The 23599-nt window shown below is 48.8% G+C and overlaps 1 protein-coding gene across 1 annotated transcript in view; it reads right to left on the bottom strand.

The window, feature by feature from the left end:
• PKD1 (polycystin 1, transient receptor potential channel interacting) overlaps positions 1-23599 on the bottom strand; it is a 116039-nt gene that overhangs the window by 7457 nt on the left and 84983 nt on the right. The window contains exons 20-42 of the mRNA XM_054994646.1: positions 23055-23214; positions 22694-22849; positions 21885-22029; positions 20701-21300; positions 19071-19236; positions 11344-11596; positions 10956-11151; positions 9915-10085; positions 8717-8860; positions 7694-7904; positions 7336-7462; positions 7053-7169; positions 6738-6787; positions 6351-6553; positions 6062-6167; positions 5366-5469; positions 4234-4436; positions 3314-3508; positions 2958-3097; positions 2018-2145; positions 1391-1553; positions 428-553; positions 59-233 (exon numbers count right to left, since the gene is read on the bottom strand). Coding sequence (XP_054850621.1) covers positions 59-233; positions 428-553; positions 1391-1553; positions 2018-2145; positions 2958-3097; positions 3314-3508; positions 4234-4436; positions 5366-5469; positions 6062-6167; positions 6351-6553; positions 6738-6787; positions 7053-7169; positions 7336-7462; positions 7694-7904; positions 8717-8860; positions 9915-10085; positions 10956-11151; positions 11344-11596; positions 19071-19236; positions 20701-21300; positions 21885-22029; positions 22694-22849; positions 23055-23214 — 4039 coding nt within the window. The remainder of the gene's footprint in view (positions 1-58; positions 234-427; positions 554-1390; positions 1554-2017; positions 2146-2957; positions 3098-3313; positions 3509-4233; positions 4437-5365; positions 5470-6061; positions 6168-6350; positions 6554-6737; positions 6788-7052; positions 7170-7335; positions 7463-7693; positions 7905-8716; positions 8861-9914; positions 10086-10955; positions 11152-11343; positions 11597-19070; positions 19237-20700; positions 21301-21884; positions 22030-22693; positions 22850-23054; positions 23215-23599) is intronic.

Raw genomic sequence — 23599 nt, 5'->3', positions numbered from 1 at the left:
CCTGCAGTCCCTGTAGTGGGCAGCCATGTTCTTTTTAGCTCCGAAGACCAGCACTGACCATCATGAGAAGCTGCAGTGTAACTCCTCCACTGAGTGGAAGCAGTGGGATGACCCCGATGGCAACTGCCGGCAGCGCATGCCCCACCATGGGAAACTCCAGCCTCAAAGTGATGACAGCCAACAGGGCCAGGCCAGGGTTGTACTGGGTCAGTTCAACAAAGACAGCTTGACTCCTGCATGGGCCAAAGGAAAGGGGGTCAGGACGTGCAGGAGAAAGGAAGGGGGAATCGGGTTGGGAACAGGGCCTGGCAGGTCGATTGAGGGTCTACTGCTGACCACTAACTGCCAGCCAGTCTGCCCAGTCCCACCACAGAGCTCACTCTCCATGCCCGCCTCCCCCAGACCCACACACACTCTCTCTACTTACATGTTACTGATCCAGTTATTCTGCTGCAGAAAGTCCAAGCAGGTTTTGCTTTCTTCAAAGGTGGTCCCTAGCTCCTGGACATAACCACCGCTGTCATAGGATGAAAGGTAGCCCCAGAACCAGACCCTGAAACAGAAACAGAATGGGGAGAAGCGCCACAGGGTCAGCCAAGGGTGGGCAGACCTATTTCCTCTGCATCAGTTCATAAATCTTCTAAGGAACAGCTTTACTTGGAGCTTTGTTCTACCTGACCTCCCCCTTTGTTTTAGAAATCTCTGTTAAGAATTCCAGAACTGGAGCAGATGGAAGCTGCACATAACTATTTTTTTCTGTACATTTTTTTCCCTTCGTGAAAGCAACTTGCACTAGCAGTGTGTTTCTTTGGGCCTGCAGCGCTGTGCACGATTGCATCATTCGGAAGCCCTCTTTGCTCTGGGGCTTCCCAGCACCCCCATCCTAACCAAGAGTGCTTGTGGGTCCCCCCCGCCCCCGCCCCAAGTACTGCATCCTAAAAGGACGGTGCCTGCTGCCTCAAACCCACTTTGCACCTGGCACACGCAAGAGGCCCCCTGTATAATCTTTGTACCCAGCCTAGTTTTTACCAGATATAGTGACTGTGCATATCTTCCCCCTTCAAACACAAATGGGGGAAAAGCTGCTTCATGATGACACACAGGCTGATCTTGAAATGGGAAAACGATGAGCTAGGGCATGACAACAGCTATTGGCACACATTCACGAGAGAGAGAGAGAGAGAGAGAGAGAGAGAAGAGCTTGGAAGAGAATACTAGCAAACCAGTCACGAAATAAAAAGACTGGACACAGGAACTGCATTCTGCATGCCACAGCAGTTAATTCCCATGGGAAACTGGTCAGCAATTTGCTGTGCTAGCATGGAATATTTGGGGAACAACCCCTCAGCATACTGACAGCGGCAGGTACAGTGATTTGGGAGCTGCTTACCCTGCTGAGTCAGGAGGCGAGTGGACCCAGAGCTGGGTGAGGTTGTCGGAGATGCTTTTCCAGCCTACGGCATAACTATTCGTGTCAAAACTGAAGATGCATTTCTCACCAGCTGCAGACGGATCAGTCCCGCTAAGGATGCTGTGAGCAGGATCCAGGCACTCTGCTGGGGAAAGAGTCAGCCCTACCTTACCTGTTCTTTGTAAGGGCAGCACCGTGTTGCTATTCCTCAATAGGGCTGAATTTGCCTCTCTAAAACCTTCCCACGTTTCTCATCTCTTCTCCCCACTCCAGCACCCAAGAGATGGGGGCACCTGAGCAAACCTTCCCACATGATGCTTCTCACATTCCGCAGGGACACGAGACACAAACCCCTCCCCAGGGGCTAACATTTCTGTGGACGGCACGGACCTCCAACCCAGCCAGCCAGCCAGACTGAAGAGACTGGCACCCCACATAGCAGACAAAAAGTGCCGGCAGGCCAAGAAGCTCAAGACTCAAACAAGCTAGTCAAACTGCGTGCCACAGTGGGCCCTTCCCTGACGGGAATCCTCCCTGTCGATTAAACTGCTGATGGTGTCCTACAAAGCAGCCATCTCAGGAGATGAAATCTCCCTGCCCTCCTACCTTCTTGCAGGCGGATTTGGCGTAACCGTGGGCTTCCCAAGGTGGTGCTGTGGCTGCCTGAGCCGGACTGGTTGTTGTACAAATATGGCAACAGTCCCTGTGACATCCAAACCCAGAACTCGTCAGGTCTGCGCAGGTGCAGCGAGGAGAGATGAGGGGCGATGGGAAGGAAGAGGTGGGAAAGGGTGAGTGGGGAACACACGGATCCTGCACCTGAAGACTGGCCGGGCCTCCCCCCCACCCCCCATCCATCTTGCTCTGTGCAGCAAAGGGGAAGGAGCCCTTTCTTGGGGCCAGGGAGCCCTTCCTTGCTCTCTAGGGGGGGCTTGTCTGCATCGGACCCGTGGTCCACATATCCCAGTATTGACTGGCAGCAGCTCCCCACGGCTTTGACCAGTGGCTGGGGACAGCAGCCTACACTCCCTCCCGCAGCTGAAAGCAGGGTGCGGTTCTAGATGGATCTTCAGCCTAATTCAGCAGGGTGCTTCTGACTCTTGAACTGGAGAGGCCTGGGACTGGAACTGGGGACATTCTGCCTGCCAGGCTTTACCACCAGCCATGACCCTTGTGCAGTGCCCAAAGAAGGTATGTGCTGTATGAAAAGAAGAAAAACTCTAGTCTCATAATCAACATTCAAAGCAACAGTTCTGGAGAAGGAGGCAGGAAGTCAGTCCCACCACATCAGGAGAAGTGGACTGACCCCCTGGGGCGTGTTCAGTGGCAAAGTCCTAGGCAGAGAATGAGAGTTCAGGCCGGAGATGGTTTTGGCTCTTTCTTTTCCAGGCAGCCGCTCTGCCCTTTGTGACTAACCTAAAGCAAGTGTGTGCAAGTGGATGAGGCCAAGAAGAAGTGGAGTTTTGCTGTGATAACTTCTGGAGAGGTCAAGAAGAAGCACCACGGGGGGACTAGGAGCTCGGGCGGCTGAGCTTTGCAGCTGTACCTCTTGATGTGAAGGAACTGCTCGCTGGCCATCTGTCGCTTGATGGAGCTCTGCAGCAGGAAGGCTCGGCTGCTGTGGGAGGCGTCGCCATAGTTAGTCAGGAGGGCGGCCAACAAAAACAGCATGTAGACGAGGAAGTTCTGGCCGGGAGAAAGCAGCACAGGCAAAGTCAGCCGCTTCCGCTGGAGGAAAAGCAGCACAAATCCTGCCAAGCCGTGCTGCTGGTGGCGCTTCTCGCTGGCATGGAGTTGATGATCTGGTGCTATCAGGAGAGCCCACAGCAGCCGGGCCCCTTCTGCCCCTCCTTACCATAGCAGCCCTCCGAGATGAGCTGTCTCCAGTGCCCCCCCCCTCACCTTCAGCAGCCTGTGCAAGACTTTCACTTTCCTGGCCTCCTCCTTGGCCTGGAAAAGAGCGAAGCCCTGCGGGGGGCGGACCTTGCTGATCTTCTCTGAGACGTGCTCTACCAGCGGGTACTCCACGAGGGTGTCGTCCTCCTCTGGGTACAGGCGCTTCATCACCAGGGCGAAATAGAGGGCCTCCAGCAGTACCTGAGGGCAGCAAGAGGCTCTGTAAGAGGCTCACCATCCTGGAGACCCACGGGCGCGTGTTCAGGTTTACCCAAACCGGTGATTTTCAGAATTGAAACTAAAATAGAACACAATCGCCTTGCGCACTTGGATTCTGTTCCGCAGCAGCAGGCCCTGGATGCCTCTTTTCAAGGGCACAACCTGTTAATGCCTTTTATTCTGAGGAATAAACAGTTTTATTCCTCAGAGAACTGGCCAAGCTGGCTTCAGTGTGGAAAGGACATCTCAGCAGGGAATGGGCCTTTCATGTATGTATTTCATTCCGTTTCTTCTGTGCATGCCCCTGATAATGTAGATAATTGCTCTAAGGCAGGATAAAAAAGGCCGCATTTGGGGCCAGATTTTTTTAAAAAAATTAAAATGGGGTCTAGCATCCCAAAGAGAGACTCTGCCTTCCGCATGCCTTCTGGGCAGAAGAAATTAGGATTGTTACTTTACAGTGAGTATTTCTCCATTGCCTTTCAATTTCCCAAAGTAACAGGCACCAAAGCATAAAACAAAAAGCAAAGCAATTTAAAAGGAGCAAAGTGCCCACCATATGAGTAAAAACAGATAAAAGGAAAGGTCCTCCCACAAAGTGCTGGGAAAACACCACGTCTGCCCCTGGTACAGACAGTGGAAGGGGGGGGGGGCTTGCCAATATCTGCCATGCACTTCTGAAGGTGAGGGGGGCACTGGAGACTTACCTTGAGGGGTTCCCAGAACAAAAATGATGAGAGGAAGCTAAAAATCCCTGAGATGAGCCACATGAGGGCCATGCTGGAAGTGAAGGTGACACCGATCCACACAGAGACCCCAAAGCAAGTGGCCAGGAGGCTGAGACCGAGGGCGTGAGCCAGGTGCGAGCACCAGTAGGGCAGCAGGCGCTTCCGGAGGGCGTGGTCCGCCACTGGAGGGGACAAAATAGGAGGAGGGGGCTTAGCACAGGGAGGAGGAAAGGAGGGTCATGTCCCCTCTACCCCCGCCACTGAGAGGCCTGCTTTAGCTTCAACAGGCCGCTCTTGAGACCTAGAAGTGGGTTTTTTTTTAAATCAAGTCAGAACGGTGTGATTCTCACTTCTCCCCAGGCTCAGGCAACGTGAGTGTGCTGTTGTGATGCATGTAAGCCCCAGTCTGTTGGTGGAACGATGCCTTACGGACCATCTCCTCCCATACTGCCCAGTCGGCCAGTTAAAATCTGTCTCTCCAGCACTGCTCCCCGTGTCCCTGCCTTCAGAGGTGAGGCAGGTGGTGAGTAGGGACAGGGCATTTCTGGGGTGGCACTTTGCCTATGGAACACCTTTCCCCTTGAGGCTCGCCTGGCACCTACTTTTCTGTCTTTTAGGTGCCAGGCTAAAATACATCTTGTTACCCAGGCTTTTAATGGGTGGTTTTATCTTAGAAGCTTTTTAGTGGTCTGCTTCTATTTTTTGGATAGCTTTTAAGCTTCTTATGTCTCACGGCTTGTTTTTCATACTGTGGTTTTTACGGATAAGCTGCCTTGAGCAGGCCTCTGAAGAGGCAGCACAGAACATCCTGAGCGCCAGGTGCCCCCCCGTCGTCCAGCTGGAGGCTGCCCTCACTCCTTCTCCTCTACGTGCCGCCCCCCCCCCCCCGAATGTTCTTAACACCAAACAATGCGTGATGCTGGGGACCCGTGCAGCGATTCAGTTGGAAGAGTGCAACAAGAGAGGAGGCCAGAAGCATGTGGTGGTCCAACCGCTCCTCGGGGGATGGGGAACATCATGGCTGGGAGCTGAGAAGGGGAATTTCCCCACCGTTGCCCCCAGTCTTGTGCAGGATTCAAACCTGCAAGAGCAGCGCTGGACACTCCAATACCTGTCTGTGTTGGTTTGGCTGAGCAGTTCAGTTCCTTGCCGGGGGCTGCCATATTCAGCCTCTGCAACATGATGGCCTCCGTCTTCTCCCCGAACATGCTGGACCTGCCAGAACCAAATCCGGGGCATTAAGCAGTTCAGTGCTCCCGCTTGCTCCCAGGAGAGGGGCAGGCAAACGAGCAACACAAATCGTCCACTGTCGGGAGGGTTCCTGGTGGAGCTGAGACCCAGCCACAAATGCCTTGAGGCAAGTGTTTCAACCCCAGGCTATCTGTGCGGCCGATAGAGGAGACAGCCGGTTATGTAGAGGTGGTGTGGCCCTCTTGCGATGAAATCCTGCACAAATCTCTTTGTAGGCCGGCTTCTCCTTTTGGCTGCATGCACATTTTGTGCAGAGAAAAAATATGCGCTGGAGAGCCACTACAATTAAGCAGCGGTATCAGACTAGGATCTAGGAGGCCTGCTCTCAGGTCCTCATTACATCATGAAGCTCAATGGCTGAGCTTGGCCAGTCCCACACGCAGCCTAACCTATCTCACAGGGTTGTTGTGCAGATAAATTAAGAAGGGAGAACCCTACCCTGAGCTCTTTGGAGGAAAGTCAAAGTGTACTAAGGTGCTGCCTCTGATCTACTAATGCCTTTCAAACCAGCACCGCCCAGGACCACTGCACACACCCACCCCCCCGCCAGACTTACAGCCCAGAGATGAGGTCAGTTTCCACCCTGGCATACTGCCCCATGTCCTGTGGATGAGAGATGCTCCCCGTTCCATCGGTTAGGATTTGCCTTATCAGGTCTTCATCTGCAGTAGGGAAAACACACACAGGACTGAGTCTGGGGAGGGTCTCCAGAAAGGCAAAAGGGTGTGAAATGTATGTGTTCTCCCAGGAAGATCTCTGTTCACTGCAGAGGCTTCAATGAATGCCGACCATACAAGGCATCCAGGCCCTGGCTGGGTTCCACCATCCATCTGTCCTCCACTCACCTGAAGCAGAAAAGTATCTCGTCTGAGCTTGTGGGAAGCCGAGTGACAAGCCGTCCTCCTCTGTGGTCAAAGGTGCCTCAAGGCCAAGATGGCGGCTGGTCCTGCCCCTCTTCAGCTTCTGAATGGTGTTGCCCATGATGGAAGGGTCACTGAGGAGATCCGGCCAGTTGGGTAGGGCCTCGTTGGAATGCCACCGGATCAGGCTGAGGCAAGAAAAGGAAAGAAACACCTCCAGAGGGAGTCTGTGTGCACAAACAAGGAATTCTCCAGTGGCTTCTGCAAAGGTTTGCCAGAAATATGCTCCTCTCACTCATACACCCTTGGCAAAGAGGGAAAGGTGGAAGGTGCACAGAGGGCACCGACTGGGGCAGAGGCTGCCCCACTTACCTCTTGGAGTCATCCAGGAATACGTCTGTTTTCGCTTGTTCTGAAAAGGCCTGTGGAGAAGGAAAAAGCAGTTACCTTGGGAACACACGGTTCTGCTGTCTGACTCCTGGCCACAGCCCAGGCTCCTCGTGGGTCACCCTGACCTCAGCCTGGATGTGCAAGCAACGCATCCATACCAGACCATGTTCCCAGAGGAAAGTACGTGGAGGCTCAGAGGGCCGGGAGTGGCCCAAGAGCAGCCTGTGTACAAGAGGGGATTCTCTGCACACGTGCGCGCACACACAAAGGCCCTGGCCTCCTGCCCTCACCCCTCACCTCTGTCCGGAGCCCAGGGAAGGTGAGGAAAGAGCTCTCCAGAAGTGAGGAGTCGAGGTAGTTATCAATCTCCAAGGACTGCTGGTCTGAATGGGTCAGAGTCTGGCTGACAGATACCTGCAAGAGGGAAGGGCACTTGAAAGGAGCCGTCATTCCTGTTGGGAACCATCAAGAAGAGGGCAGGCGCTGTAATTCAGTGGTAAAGCCCCTGCTTTGCACGCTGAAGATCCTGGGGGCGTTTTCTGATGTCTCTGTGCACAGATCCCCCCACCCCCGCCATCACCTTGCTGCGGGCCATCCGGAAGAGGAACAAGAAGACCAGGTAGAGCGGATAGACGACCAAACTGGAGACGAGCCCCACCAGGACCGTTTCACTGCTGACCGGGATCAGGGTGGAAACTGCCACATTACTGGGGAAAGGCAGGAGAGGAGAGGAAAGACAGAATGACGTGGGCATGCTCAGACGGTTCTCTCGCTCGTCTCAGTTACTCGTTTTTAAAAAAGGTGCCGAGGCGTAGCCTTTGATGCTAGACCCCTTTCACCTCATCCCAGACATTTAGGGCTGGGATGTGAATGCTCAGTGCAGCTTAAGAGGCCACTGCTAAGCCAAGACAGAGGAGGACTGGCTGCCTCAAGCGCACCTGAAGTTGGCGTCTCCCACAACACCGTACCACACAGCGTTGGCACAGAGAAAGAGGAAGATGAGGAGGCAGCAGCAGGAAGCTCTCTGGACACGGGTGAATCGGCTACGAGGGGGCCGATCCCACAGGGACAGCCAGATGTGCTTTTCAAAGAAACCCCGCTGAAGCTCGCCCACAAAGATCCGCAAAAAGCTCCTCAGGTCGGTCTCATCTGTGGGGAAGGCACAAAATAAACACATGGCACTTCAGCTGAATTCACACATTATTTTATCCAGGCATGGAAACTAACAAAAGCCATTCCTTGCAGCATGATCTTCTGACTGGTGGGCAGAAGGCTTCATTTCCTCAGCCAGGGAATATCCCCATCCTCCTCCTGCAGGAAGGGAGACGCCACATCAGGCCCAACGTGGCTGTTTCCACCTTGCCCCATCTCGGTCCTCAGAGCTTGATGACTCAAAGAGTCAGCCACATTCAAAAGAGTCAGAGTAGAGGCAAGCATAACATGACGCCGTTTCTCTCCAGAGTTCAAATGGCTACAAGATCTGGGGAAACAATTTCATGTTTAGAACAGCTTGCTACCTCTGAGCTGTGTGGCTTTTTGTAATGGTCTTTCTCCTCAGAAACAACTCAAAGGGGCAGCAGGAGCCATTTTCTTCCCCCATGGGAGGTGTTCAAAATGGCCGCCTCAGAGCTGAGGTGCCGTGAGTTGTCTCTTGCCGATCTGTCCCGCTGTCGGAGGTGCTCTCCTGGAGAAGCGGAAGGCTCTTTCTTGCGGGGACAGGGGTTCCAGTCAAGGAATGGATCTGTAGGCTCTACATGTAATGCTGATTGAATTTAAATGTTTTAAATTGTTTTTATGGAAATGTGATATTTATTGTGGCTTACATGATGTGCTCCGCCCTGAATCTGCTTGCAGGGAGAGTGGAATAAAAATCTAAAATAATAAATAAAATAAATAAATGCAAATCTCTTCCCTTCCTGGAACAGGTCAGCTTTGGCGTATCAAAAGTGCCACCAACTTACCGGCAGCCAAGGCTTCTCTCTCCACTAAGCCATCGTTCTCCTCACTCTCCACGGACAGCCAGTCGTTCACCAAGAAGTGAAAATTCTCGCAGGTCTGCAGATCTCGGACGATGACATATTGCAGGTACCAGGAGGGGCTGAGCCCTGAAACACCAAGAGCAGGGGCGGGGGGGGGGGGGGAGGAGGCGCTGAGGCTCCCTTCCCTCCACTTTCAGGTATGCCCACTGGTGGGCAAAGATTTTAAACCACGGCATTTTGGAAGCTTCAAGCCTCCTAAGAACAAGGGACGTTGGAGCAACCATTCTGGAGCACAGCAGTGATTCAGCCTCTCTCTCCATACGGTGGCCTACCAGATGCTTTCCCCACCCAATAATACCCACAAGCCGGACAGTGACCCAAACTCCCCAGCTAGCGGCATTCAGGGGCACCCAGTTCATTTGCCCGTGATGAAGTGGGGGTTTCAATTTCACTTAATAAACACCAGATGAGGCTTCCAAAGCTAACTTTTTTGGTGGCTACGCTGAGAGAAAAAGAGCCTGGACGGAGGTAGGATCTCTGCTGAGGAATGTGGAGTCACATCCCTCCAGGGGCTGCAGGGAAATATTACCCTCTCTGCAAATGCTTGCCCCAAATTAGCATCCACCTTGTTCTAGAGAGCCAGTTTGGTGTAGTGGTTAAGAGCAATGGGACTTTAATCGGGAGAGCCGGGTTTGATTCCCCTCTCCTCCACTTGAAGCCAGCTGGGAGACCTTGGGTCAGTCACAGCTCTCTCGGAGCTCTCTCAGCCCCACCCACCTCACAGGGTGTTTTGTTGTGGGGGTAATAATGGCATACTTTGTAAACCTCACTGAGTGGGTGTTAAGTTGTCCTGAAGGGCGGTATATAAATCGAACGTCGTTGTTGTTGTTATCTAGCCTCCACCCTCTCCACTCCAGCCTTTATCTACCGGGGATTCCTCTGCTGTCACCCTTGCAGAGTAGTGACAAGAGACTCTGTACCAGCTTACAAAATGAGCTTGATCCAAGGAAACCAACACACACACACACACACAGCTCCCTCTCTCCCTCCCTCTCTTCACTTTGTGTTGTCCACCACTCCCACCCCCAAACCTTGCAGGCACATTTGAACCTAGCACTGTTTCTGCATTGCGCAAATCAATTAAGAATCAGGCCCTGCGCACGGGGTCTCTCAGCCACACCTTTATTGTCATGCCAAACGCGGATTTTCCACACCATGCCCAGACTCTGTTCAGTGGCAATCTGAAAGATGTCGAGGCTGTTGCGGTGGAAGGCGTCCTCGTTATCCAGATGCCTGTGTCCAGATTTATTGTCCATCCCATACAATGCAATCCCCACATGGGCCGTTGTTCCTGGAAGGAAGTTTAAGCAGATTCTTAAGGAGAAAGATCCTCTGATGGGGAACATCAAGAGATTGAACCTGGGACCTTTAGGTTGCAAGGCTGATACTGTGTCACTAAGCCCTGCGGTCCTTTGCTTGCCTGCGAAAAGCCTTCCCTGAAAATATTGAAAGGGTTGTTTGGCATCGTAGTAAACACAGCAACAACCTTCTCCGCTATGCTGTTCCACACCCGGAGATCTAATGACTTCAGCTGATGAGGCTGGACAGGTCCCACCCTCATTTCCTCTTCAAACAGGAGCGGCTCCGGTATTTACGGAGTTGCCAGGATCCCAGAGAGAAGGAATGTTTCTCCCGGACGCCCTCTCTGCAGAGTGGCTGGACAGGCACGGGGCTGGGTGGCACTGTGTTCCACCAGCAGAAGCCGGATGCTCTGAGTTCTGCCTGGCCCATCTCAATGATCCACTTGCTCACCGAACGAGCAACAATCCATCCCCTTTCACAAAGCCCTGGTGGGTCTTCCCAGGATGCTTGGCTATGTACTTTCCTTATACTGAGCTCCATAAAAGGGGAATTTAACCTCTCTTAAATTGCACGGTTAGTTGTGATTACTGTAAGTTAAATTTTTAAAATAAACAGTAAAAAAACCTTTTTAAAACATTGGCAGTGTACCAGATGCACAGTGTGAAGGGCAGGACTGATAGCTGATCTTGGTAAAACGAAGCTGAGTGCACAACTCTGGGTGGAGTCCCCATCGGTGACTTCCCTTTAACATTGTCTCTCTTCAAATATCTAACCCTAACTTAATAATCAATTCAATGCTGTGGTTTTCCTCTGAAATACATGTATGCACAATCCTGCACCAGGGACTCCAGCTACTAACCTGATCCTGAGCCCCAGCCTGTTTTCACTAGGATCTCATACTTGTACAGCCCGTTCTTCCCGCAAAATGGGATCACCCCCACACGGTTAATGTCAATCAAATCCAGTTTGTGCACGATCACGGCTGCCACGGAGTATGTCACGAAGCAGATGGCGCAGGTCAACAGGACGATGTAGTTCAGCCCTGGACCCGGAGGCTGAGCAAAAGAAACACAGATGGCAAGGTTATCCCTCTTCTCCACAGCACTAGGCACCCGCGGGCATCTATGAGGCAAGAATCACTGGCCGGCCCAATGCAAATAAATTGCAACCCGAGGCGTGAGATGCCCCAAAGCCTGCCAGAGAAACCCCGAAGTCCAGCCCTTGAGGACACCCTGACTGTGACTCACAGGCCGAATGAACTGGACGGAGTGTGGAGGAACGAAAAGGCTTGCTCCGAAGGCTGTCAGGTGTCGGGTTAAGCACATAGCCTGGTTGGGCGTGGTCCCCTCCAGTGGAGCCATGCCTTCTGTCTTCCACTGCTCCTCCTCCTCATTAAAGTACTGGCACAAGGAGCTGTACAGGCCCAGCGTCACTTCCACTGGGGACCAGAGGAAATGGTTTGTGATGTTCAAGTAATAGTCCCTCGCAGGATCATCAGTACTGAGGGAGGGAAAGACCGAAAAGGTAAGGAGGGAGGGAGGGAGGGATGGTTGGCACACATTAGACCAGGCTCGAATCCTGTGTGCGGTTCCCAGGGTACTAAATGCAATCTCTAACACACTGTGGGAAAAGCACAGAGGCTGCACCATCGAAGTAGCATATTTGGGGGGGGTGTCTCATCCCACACCCCCTACATATAGCAGCAACTCTGCTCTGTGCTGGCTTCCTGGAACGTGTCCAGAGGAGGGTAACGAAGATGGCGAGGGGTCTGGAGACCAAGTCCTCTGAGGAAAGGTTGAAGGAGCTCGGATTGTTTGGCCTGGAGAGGAAACGACTGAGAGGTGATATGATAACCATCTTCCAGTACTTGAAGGGCTGCAATATAGAGGATGGCGCGGAGTTGTTTTCCGCTGCCCCAGAAGGTCGGACCAGAACCAACAGCTTGAAATTAAATCAAAAGAGTTTTCGGTTAAGCATCAGGAAGAACTTCCTGACAGTAAGAGTGGTCCCTCAGTGGGACTTCCTGTTTGGGATCCATGGAGGTCTAATGCAGCTCCATTCGCGGAGCTGACCGGACTGCCGTTTTAACCGGCCGGCGGGGTGAAAATAGCCCGCGGCCGACTGCTCTCAGGCGGGGAGCAGGCAAAGAACGCTCAAGACCCTAGGGTGAGCTAGATCTCGGACGAGGGGGGGCTCTACACAACGGGTCCCCTCCCGATCCTTGAGGTCCCACCTTGCGACGGGTCGGCTATAATCTCTGCGGCAGTTTTGGGGCCAATTCGGCTGGCATAAGACCTACATACCCAAGCTTCGATTGGGGGAAGAAGCTGAGAGGAGAACTTAAAATCGAAACAGCGATTACAACCCGAGAAAAGTGAAGAGAAGGTAAAGATCATTATCTTCTGAGACGGGACAGATTGATAAAAACAGAGAGGAAAAAAAGTAGATTTTTAAACTGCAACAGACTAGTGAAAAGGAGGGGAAGACTCGGCAGGAATCGAATTTAAAAAGAGACTAAGTTTAAAGAAGTTATTAAAGAAATGGGACTATTGTTTTGAATACCTGTGGCTTTGGAGCTGTGAGAAAAAGACACCATCGCGAGATCTGCTGTGGGAAGACGGGAGACAGGAAGTGCGTAATAACAATAGAGTGGCTGGAGAGAAGCGGCCCTTGCTGGAGGGCAGGAAGTAGGGAATCGCCATTTTTGAAAGGGGAAGGGTCGCGGCTTCAGCGGAAGAGGAAGTAGGCCATCTTGGATTACAAAATCATAGAGAAACCATAGAGAAAAGACGCCCGACATTTTGGACTCTTTAAAATTTAATTTCTATAAGAAGACCGGGACATTTAAAATAGAAAAACGTTAAATTTTACGCCACGGAGTTAAGGAAGAGAGCGGATTCGTGGGAGCGAGCTAAAGCAAGCCCCACAATGTCAAAAAAAGAGTGGCAATCGGCAATAGAAAACCTGGATAAAAACCTGGACAAAAAACTTTTAGATATGATTAAAGAACTTAAGGACACGAAATTGGAGCTGATAAAAGAGGTTAAAGAGGTTACACAGACAGTAAAATCGGAGCTGTCAGAAGTGAAAAAAGGTATGGAAACAATACGAAGTGAATTACAAGGAACGCAGCAGAGAGTTAAAACAGTAGAAGACGCGATGGAGAATTTAGCAGACACGCAACAAACAGAGATGAGATTGGTGAAGGGGAGAATGTCAGTTGCAGAAACTAAACATATGGAGAAGCAGCTACGTTTTCGTGGCTTGCCAGAAGTGGAAGGAAAGTCAGCGCAAGAACAGATGACTGAGGTGTTGGCTGAGTACCTGGGGAAGGAGGAGGAGGAAGTTGTGGCTATCCTAGATGTGGCATACCGTGTGAATTCGAGAATAGCAACCCAGAGGAAACTACCAAGAGATGTGATTGTGCAGTTTACAACACGAAATATGAAAGAGAGGATTGTGACAAAACAGTTTCAAGATCCATTGGAGATTGATGGCAAGACGATTATTATAATGAAGGAACTGCCCAGATCAGTGTTACTGGACCGGAAAAAATATAAAGTGCTAATTCAGATTTTGAAGGACATGAAAATCAGGTACAGATGGGAGTTACCGGAAGGAGTGTCCTTTGAGTTTGGAGGGGCCAAAAAACGCATCAGATCTGAGCGAGAGATGGAGCGATTTATTAAGGACAATGAAAAAGACTTACCAACAAGATCATGAGTATGGAGTGTAAAGTATTATCTTGGAATGTAAATGGACTAAACTCACCGAATAAGAGGAAAAATACTTTTCACTGGCTACTAAAACAAAAATGTGACATTGTTTGTTTGCAAGAGACCCATATCAGAAAGCAGGATGTAAAATATTTAAAATCTGGAAAACTGGGCAAAGAATTTGTAGCGGCCTCCAACAAGAAAAAAAGAGGAGTGGTGTTGTACATAAAAGAGGAGCTACAGCCAAAATTTGTTATGAGAGATGTGGAAGCTAGATTTGTAGCAGTGGAATGTATTTGGAATTTAAAGAGAGTGTTGGTAGTCGGACTTTATGCACCTAACGGTGCAAAAGAAAGCTTCTTTGAGGATTTAAGGAAGGATTTAGACGATCTTGCATATGACCAGATAATTCTTGCTGGAGACTTCAATGGAGTGACAGACTTGGAACTAGACAAAAAGACTACAACGGCACAAAAGAAAAGAGGACTATTACCAAAGCTTTTTTTTGAGTTGATTCAACAAGAGACTCTTGAAGATGTATGGAGGAGAGAATATCCTAAAAGCAGACAGTTTACTTTTTATTCTGCAAGGCATTCTACATTATCAAGAATTGATATGATCTGGGCCTCAAAAGACTTAGCATTATGGACTAAGGAGGTAGAAATAATGCCTATGGTAGGCTCAGATCACAACCCAATTATGTGGAAATTTGGAAAAAAGAGAAAAAGGAAAGCATGGAGAATAAATGAGGACTTGTTACAGGAAAGAGAGAATATGGAAATATTGAGAAGAGAGACAAAGTTTTTTATACAATACAACGTGAATAAAGAAGTACCAACCAATAAAGTTTGGGATGCTTACAAGGCGGTTGTAAGGGGCATACTAATGGACTTAAATGGTAGAGCAAGAAAGAAGAAAGAGGAGAAAAGACAAGAGATTGAGGAGAAAATAAAAGCCAAAGAAATACAGCTAAAAAAGAGACCAAGGAAAAAGAAGGTATACCAGGAAATTAAAATACTTCAAGAACAGCTAACAGCAATGAGCAATAAAGAATTGGAGTGGAATCTCAAAAGACTGAATCAAAAAGCGTTTGAGGGTGCTAATAAACCTGGGAAGTACCTGGCATGGCAATTGAAGAAGAAAAGGGAAAAGAAGATAATAAATAAAATTTGCGAAGATAACAAAACGTATTTGGAGCAGGCTACCATTAGTAGAGCCTTTTATAAATTTTACGCTAAGCTGTATAATAAAAAAGAAGTAAACAAAGAATCAATAGCGTCATATTTGGAGAAAACCAAACTTCCAGAAATCTCGGAAGCTTGGAGAAATAAGTTGAATAGTGAAGTAACTGACGAGGAAATAAGTAAGGCAATACAATCTGCAAATCTAGGAAAGGCGCCAGGGCCAGATGGACTTACGGCTAAATTCTATAAGACAATGGCTAATGAACTGGCACCATTCCTAAAAGAGGTGATGAATGGGGTTTTAAGGGATCAAAGGATTCCAGAAACTTGGAGTGAAGCGAATATATCATTGATCCCAAAAGAGGGCCAAGACCTGACTAATGTGAAAAATTATAGACCTATATCGCTACTCAACAATGACTATAAAATTTTTGCGAAGATATTGGCGGAGAGATTGAAGGGGTGGCTCTCGGAAGTCATAGAGGAGGAACAAGCAGGCTTTTTGCCAGACAGACAAATAAGAGACAACTTAAGGACAGTGATCAATGCTATTGAATATTATGACAAGCGTTGTGACAAAGAGGTTGGTTTCTTCTTTGTAGACGCTGAAAAAGCGTTTGACAATTTAAACTGGGACTTTATGTTTGCCACTATGGAAAAGCTACAATTGGGAGAAAGATTCATCAGAGCAATTAAGGAAATTTATAGAGACCAGACTGCAGCAATCGTGGTGAATGATGAATTGACCAAGAAATTGACGATAAGTAAAGGAACAAGACAAGGTTGCCCGTTATCTCCATTGTTGTTCATTTTAGTATTGGAGATTCTGATGATACAAATACGTCAAGATGATGAAATTCGTGGAATAAAAATAAAGGACTATTCATACAAGGTCAGAGCATTTGCGGATGACATAATGTTAATTGTAGAGGACCCATTGGAGAACATGCCAAGAGTGATAGATAAGATCAAGGAGTTTGGAGACTTGGCAGGTTTCTTCATTAACAAAAAGAAGTCAAAGATATTATGCAAAAATATGACTAAGCAGAAACAACAATTGTTAATGGAAACAACGGATTGTGAAGTAACAAGTAAAGTGAAATATTTGGGAGTCGAATTAACTGCAAAGAACATAGATCTATTCAAAAACAATTATGAAAAACTATGGACTCAGATAGAGAGAGACTTGATTAAATGGAATAGATTGAATTTGTCATGGTTGGGCAGGATTGCAGCAGTTAAGATGAATGTGTTACCAAGAGTAATGTTTTTGCTACAGACAATACCAATCATCAGAGACTCCAAACAATTTGAAAAATGGCAGAGGAAAATATCAGATTTTGTTTGGGCAGGCAAGAAGCCTCGAGTGAAAGTGAAAGTTTTACAAGATGCAAAGGAAAGAGGCGGAATGCAACTGCCCAATCTGAGACTTTATCATGATGCAATCTGCCTAGTTTGGTTGAAAGAATGGATGACATTAAAGAACAAGAAACTATTAGCCCTAGAGGGATATAAAAAAATATTTGGATGGCACGCATATTTATGGCATGACAAAGTAAAGGTCAACTCGATGTTCCTGCATCACTTTGTTCGGAGAAGTCTATACATAATCTGGAAGAAGTACAGAATTTATCTACAAGAAGGAACCCCTTTGTGGGTGGTTCCATATGAGGTGATAGACCCGAGAGCTGTTGATAATGAACAACAATGTTTAACGTATAAAGAAATAACTAAAACTGAAGCATCCAAACTTAGAATAAAGACACAAGAGGAACTATCACCTAACTACGATTGGTTCCAGTATAGACAGATCAGAGACTTATATAATTCGGACTCTGTAAAGGGAGGTATACGAATAGAGAATTCGGAACTAGAGCAGACCCTTCTTAAAGAAGATAAGAAAAGAATATCCAAGGTATACCAAGTACTGTTGAAGTGGTATACCGAGGATGAGATAGTTAAAACACAAATGGTGAAATGGGCTATAAACTTTAATAAAGAAATAACAATGGAGGCATGGGAATACTTGTGGAAAACTACAATGAAGACAACGACATGTATTAATATCAAAGAGAACATTTACAAAATGATCTATCGTTGGTACATGACACCAAAGAAGATTGCGCTAGGGAATTTGAATACTTCTAATAAATGCTGGAAATGTAAGAAGCATGAGGGCTCCCTCTATCATATGTGGTGGTCGTGTGAGGTAGCCAGGCAGTACTGGGGGGAAATAATAAGAGAAATGAGTGAAATTTTACAATTTCAAATTAATAAGAACCCAGAACTCCTGCTACTGAACTTGGGAATGGAGGGAATTCCAGCCCAACACAGGACGTTGATATTTTATATGACAGCAGCAGCTAGACTTTTGTATGCGCAAAAATGGAAAGTACAAGAAGTGCCAACTATTGAAGATTGGACTTACAAATTGCTGTATATGGCTGAAATGGACAAGATGACAAGAAAACTGAGAGATCTGGACTCAGGGCAGTTCAACACAGACTGGGAGAAGCTGAAACAATACCTGGAGAAGAAATGGGAGGTGGGAGGAAAACTGTGGCAGTTTGAGAACTACTGAAGTATTGAAGTAGAGGGGGGAGACTTTACCGGGGGGAGAAGAGATAAATGTGAATTAATAAGCAGTCAGATTAATAGATTGACATATATATAGATATATATAGGTTAACAAACAGAACATAGAGAAAATAATTAATTATAAGGACTAAATATAAGGAGCGATTAACTAACAATATTTTCTTTTTTTCTGATAAGTTTTGTACCAAACTGAATGTCTGAAGATATAGATGGGTCAAATTGATTGACTACGTGAGGAGAGATATATAGAACTATTATAAAAAGATAGAATGAGTAATATATATAGAGAATAAGTCAAATTGTTTGATATAAACGAATGTATGATCTATATGGTTTATGATATATAGAAATATCTGAAATTGAAAAATTGGGATAAATTGTTTATCTAAGATGGAAACAAAGACTTACAGTTTGGGCATATAATGTTAAAAATAGTTAAGGATGTACTGCTTAGAATAATGGAGAATATATATTTGTTTTAGATAGAGGAAGCTAATAAAAGTAAGGGAAAGGGGACAAAGGGTTGGAAAGCTGTTGGAAGTCAACAAAAAGGGGGGGGAAAGGGAGGGGGTTAGAGATGAAAAAATTGGGGAAAATTGAATGTAAATGTGGAAATAATGGATTCTAACCCAATAAAAATTTTTCAAAAAAAAAAAAAAGAGTGGTCCCTCAGTGGAACAGGCTTCCTCGGGAGGTGATGGGCTCTCCTTCTTCAGATGTTTTTAAAGAGAGGCCAGACAGCCATCTGACAGCAATGCGGATTCTGTGAACCTGGGCAGATCATGAGGGGGAGGGCAGAATGGGTTACATCAGTGCATGGTTGTCGTGGCCCTTCTTACATGCCCAGGGTAATGCTGATCGCCACCTTGGGGTCAGGTAGCAATTTTAGCTAGGGATCCTGGAGGTGTTTCACCATCTTCTGGGCATGGAGCAGGGGTCACTGGGGCAGTGTGGTGGGGGGATAGTTGTGAAGTTCCTGCATTGTGCAGGGGGTTGGACTAGATGTCCCTAGAGGTCCCTTCCAACCCTGTGATTTGATGATTCTCATGTCCCTCCTATCACACCATAGGCAGAAACCAGCTCAGGACATCCTTGCGGACCCCCCGACTGTGACTCACAGGCTGTACGAACTGGACGGAATACGGACAGGCGAAGAGGCTCGTGCCAACGGCTGTCAGGTGTCGGGTTAAGCACACAGCCTGACTGGGCATGGTTCCCTCCAAGGGTCCCGGGCTGAACAGTACCTCCATGTGCCAAACAACCACACCCAATCCATGGCAGCAGACTGCCACCACTGTGCTGGATACGCAGGCCTGCTGTGCACTAAACCGTGTTTCTCGGGTAACAATTGCTTTGCACTCCTTTGCACCCTCATTCCGCATGAGTCCCAGTCAGCCCCTTCCCCTGCTGAGGCCAGTACAGTCTGCACTCCAGGCATATTCCCCTGTGTGCGCCCCCGCCTGAGATTTTACTTACATGGGAGAGACAAAGAAAGTGTAGCGCCGGGGGTCCCCCTCAGCCATTCGATTCATGTCCTGCAGGTGGATCTTCTTGGAAGCTGTGCAGTTATGCTCATTCGGTTGCGGAGAGTGGTGGAGATAGACGGCAACAAACGGCTCCGGCTCATGCAACACGTAACGGTCTGGCCATCGGGGATGAGGGGAAGAAAAAGAGGCTTTGCAAATCCTGCCCAATTGGGAACCCACAACGAAGCTCACCTTCAGTGGGTTCAAATCTCTCTTCAGCCACCAACTTATTCAGAGGTTTCGAGCAATCCACTTACCCTCACCCCCCAACGGTGTGACATGAGGAATAAGAATATTGGCCAACTTTGCAGGGTTGTCGTACAGGTTACCAAGGACCCCGTGTACTCAAAAGTATTGTCTTGTACACTTCTAGAGTGGTGTACATGAATTTCCCCATGTCTATTTTATCCTCACAACAACCCTGTGAACTGCTGTAGTGAAGTGGTTAAGTGGCTGGGTTGCAAATCAGCAGTCTGCTGGTTTGAATCCCACTACTACCATGAGCTCTGCAGGTGGCCTTGAGGGCCAGTTTGGTGTAGTGGTTAAGAGCAGCAGGACTCTTATCTGGAGAACCGGGTTTGATTCCCCACTCCTCCGCTTGAAGCCAGCTGGGTGACCTTGGGCTAGTCACAGCTCTCTCAGGGCTCTCTCAGCCCCACCCACCTCACAGGGTGTTTTGTTGTAGGGATAATAATGGCATACTTTGTAAACCGCTCTGAGTGGGTGTTAAGTTGCCTTGAAGGGCGGTATATAAATTGAATGTTGTTGTGATGATGATGATGGTTGTTGTTGTTGTTATAAGCCGACTTTGTTCACTGCTCTGAGTGAGGCACTAATCTGTGTAGAAGAGCGGCTTATAAGCATGCTGTTGTTGTTATAATTATAGATGAGGTGGCAAGAATGTGAGTAGCCCAAGGTTTCCCAGCAAACGTCATAGCAATATTGAGGATCTGAATCGGGCCTCACAGATCCTGTTCTGATATTCTAGCTGCTACATATCACAGGGGCTTTCAATATATATAACTGAGATATGTATGTGGGTTCCGGACAGATAAAACCATGTAACACGTACAAACTATGTATTGACTGTGCACGGCTGCATGTGTACACTATCTCATATGCATCAATGAAGTTTGCTAGCAGATAGCAGTCTTCTTTGCTAGAACTCTCTGTTCTGAATTTGCACCAGAAGAGGTGATGAGATGCCTGTCAACTACCCATTCTGCTCGTGTCCCACTTTGCTCACTCTGTGCTGAAACGCCACTCTCCGATAAGGAAGAGCACACTCCATGTGCATGAAAGATCAGCTTTCTTGGTGGACTGGAAGTGTCTCAACTAACTTGTCAGAAAATATCCTAAAATTTCAATATTGCTACCGCTGACCGATGCCCAAGCACCTTTAGAATATTTGTTTTATGAAACTTCCCGGGCCAGTCAAGGTGTGTGCCTGCGCTGCCTCAGGTGGTTGTGAAGATAATGTCGGGTATCCTCCGTGCACTCTGCCCCGGGATACGTGTGAGAAGTACACAAACACACACACGTTAACAATGGATACCTACAGGGCTCCACAGGATACATACCATTTATGACACTGAAGGTGACTTGGAAATACAGCCCTGCTTCTCTGTTGCCGTCTTCTGTCGTGAGCACTACATTCACCGATTTCCTTTCCTCAACCGTGACTGTCCCCGCAGTGATGTTTTTGGCTCCAGGGTCAGACACCATCACGGTGATGGCCTTCTCTGGATCCAAACTCCCAATGGGTATTTCAGTCCCACTGTTGCTCTGGAACTCCATAGAAGCCACCTCAGATGAGACGGTGTAGTTTGTGATGTAACCAAAAGGGAAAGGGTTGTAGTCCATGCGGATCATAACTTGGACGACGTCGGTCAGATCAGAGAAAGTGACGTTGAAAGCTGGAGGGATAGAGAACTTGCAGCTTGGACTGTCCTTGTAGCAGAGCAGGCTGAATGGGTCCGAGCGCTTACCCTTGGCCATGATATCACTGCCCACCAGTTCAAGCGGCTCTTCGTTAAGGACCCGAGACTTCATCAGAATGCGCATCAGGTCGGTGGACAGGGCATATGCTTTGGAAGCCACCTGCATGTGAGTCTGCCCACTGCTCAGCCCCTGCAGCTTCGATGGCTGGGGAATGGTGTTGACGAGGTGCATCAAGTCCCCTGTAAAGAAGGCACGAAAGGTGATTGTCTCGCTACAGCTGGGCAAGGGGTGTCGTGTGTCAGGCTATGTCATTGCAGGACTGATAGTCTGCCTCACTCCCTTCTGCAAGAAGACAAGGTCTTTTGATTTCAAAAGGTTTATTGTGAAAGACAGCATTCAAATCCAGATGTACATATTCCAGGATTAGGATCCTGGCCGACCAAGGCGTTGTTAGGAATGACTCATACAATGAAAGTGGTTACATTTCACCCTCCCAAGCCCAGCCTCCCCCCTGAGTTCACACAGCAAAGCTTCTCAGAGGAACATGGAACTGGCCAAGGTCGAGCAGACAGTTAAGAGGATTTCCTTTCCCGTGGATTCGGCTCCTTGCAGGTGTTGGGGCCTGGAGGGAAAGAAGACTAAACACTACAGAATTAAACATGGCGTTACTCAGGTTAAACAGGCTCTGACATCGTGCAGATTGGAGAAGCCACACAAGGGGCACACGGACGGCTGCCAAGTGCCCGCTCCCCCCGCAGATGTGCGGCCAGAGTCTCGAGCTCCCCTCAGTCCACATCTGCACAGCACGGGCCTGCGGACTGACCCATGATGCTGAGGACGTTGTCTGCAATCGAGGTGGGCGTCATGGTCCCCTGCAGGGTCTCCCCCTGCAGGATCGCCAGCATGCTCTCCAGCTTCTTCAGGGTCTCAGTCAGGCACGTGCGGCACACGGACTCTCGGTTGGCCACCTGGGGATCCAAAGTGCAAGTCAATGAACTGCTCTCACAGACCACGACTGAGTTTCTAGTCCTGGTGGCAGCAAAGCATGGAGTTTCTGTAAACAGACAGAGGAACTCTTGGGCAATGCTTAACTCCGCCGCCAGCCCCCACGTGCCCACTTGTCTTTCTCTGGCCCCATCACTCTAAGGAAGAGATGCTTGGAGTAAAACTGAGCTGCTCTCAAAGGTCTGTGTCCTCAAAAACGGCCAGACAGCTTTCCAACCCATAGGACACCACAGAAGCAAGACAAAAAGACACTTCTGTTCAATGGGGCTGGCAAAATTAGCCATTATCCTTATTTTACTTATTAAATAACCCTGGCCAGCCAGAATCTGGAATGGCAGACTGTCACCCCGTGGGTGCCACCCCCAAATAAGAAACTGACAAGGCGTGTAAATGCAGAAAAGAGCAGAAGGGATGAGAGGCGGGGCTCCCTCTGCAGAAATCCAATAAAAACTCTGTAGTCTGTTCTCCTGCAGTGCTTTAGGACCCAAAGCAGGCAGGACAGAAGAGGAGGACAGAGGGCATGGAACAGGGCCGGCTGGAAGAGGAGACTTGTTGGCAAACTTTGTACGAAATGACCCAGGATCGAGTCCTCTCTCTGCCTCACATGTAGACCTTAAAGCCACCTACCGTACACTGTGCCAGAGCTGCAGTGATTTGCCGAATGTCATCGACCGTGTTCACTTTCATGGAGATCAGGGTTTTTGTAATGTTCCACCGTGTCCAGGCACGGAAGTCCTCCTCCTCCTCCTCAGCTCTGGCTTCTGAATGCATGGAGCGCTCGTACTGCCGTTGGGGAAGAGGGGAGGGGGGAATGACTGGCCACCGCTGGAAACAGGATGCTGGACCAGATGGCCTGATCTAGCAAGACTGTTCTTTCCAGGAGTGTGGAGTTTTGTGGCATGGCCTGTTTGTGGGGCATTGGCCACGTGCCAGAGAAACTCCCTTCTGCTTGTTCCACCCCTACCAGGCCGGGGCTTTTGCATTATACCTCATTTAAGGTGGTGATGAGAGCCAGCGAATACTCGATGACCTGTTGAGGGTCACTCTGTTTAACCAAGCCCTGGAGGACCAAGTCTGTTTGGTTATAGAGCCACTGAGGGAGGCCGCGGAATCCGTCTGGGGTGGTGGGCAGTGTGATGGCCATGGAGCTGGAAAAGAAGAGAGACTCTTTAGTGTCATCCCTGCACACAGAAAACTAGGTAGGGCAGAGCTCTTGTCCCTGAAAAGCTATTTTGATAAGTGCAAGATTTTGGAGGAGGGGGGGGTTAGAGGTAAGTGGGGCCCCCTTTGCCCCCGTTGACCACACAACACAACACACCTGCAGTCTGAAGGGTATAGTCAAGGGTGCCTTGGAAACCAGCTAGTGCATCAATGGTCCTGGATCCAGAACACCTCTCTTTCGAGACAGTCCCACTTCTGACCCCAGGGCCCCGCTCCTTTAGGACTCTGCACTGTTGAGAGCCAAGTTAGATGCTCTGCGTGGAACCTTAAAGGATCAGAAGTAGCCCAGTGCTGAGGGAGACAGAGATGCTA

Source organism: Eublepharis macularius, chromosome 12, assembly GCF_028583425.1.
Source record: "Eublepharis macularius isolate TG4126 chromosome 12, MPM_Emac_v1.0, whole genome shotgun sequence".
In the NCBI taxonomy this organism is placed as follows: Eukaryota; Metazoa; Chordata; class Lepidosauria; order Squamata; family Eublepharidae; genus Eublepharis; species Eublepharis macularius.
Note: the sequence above shows the minus strand (reverse complement) of the source record. Positions and strands in the feature narration are given on the sequence as shown.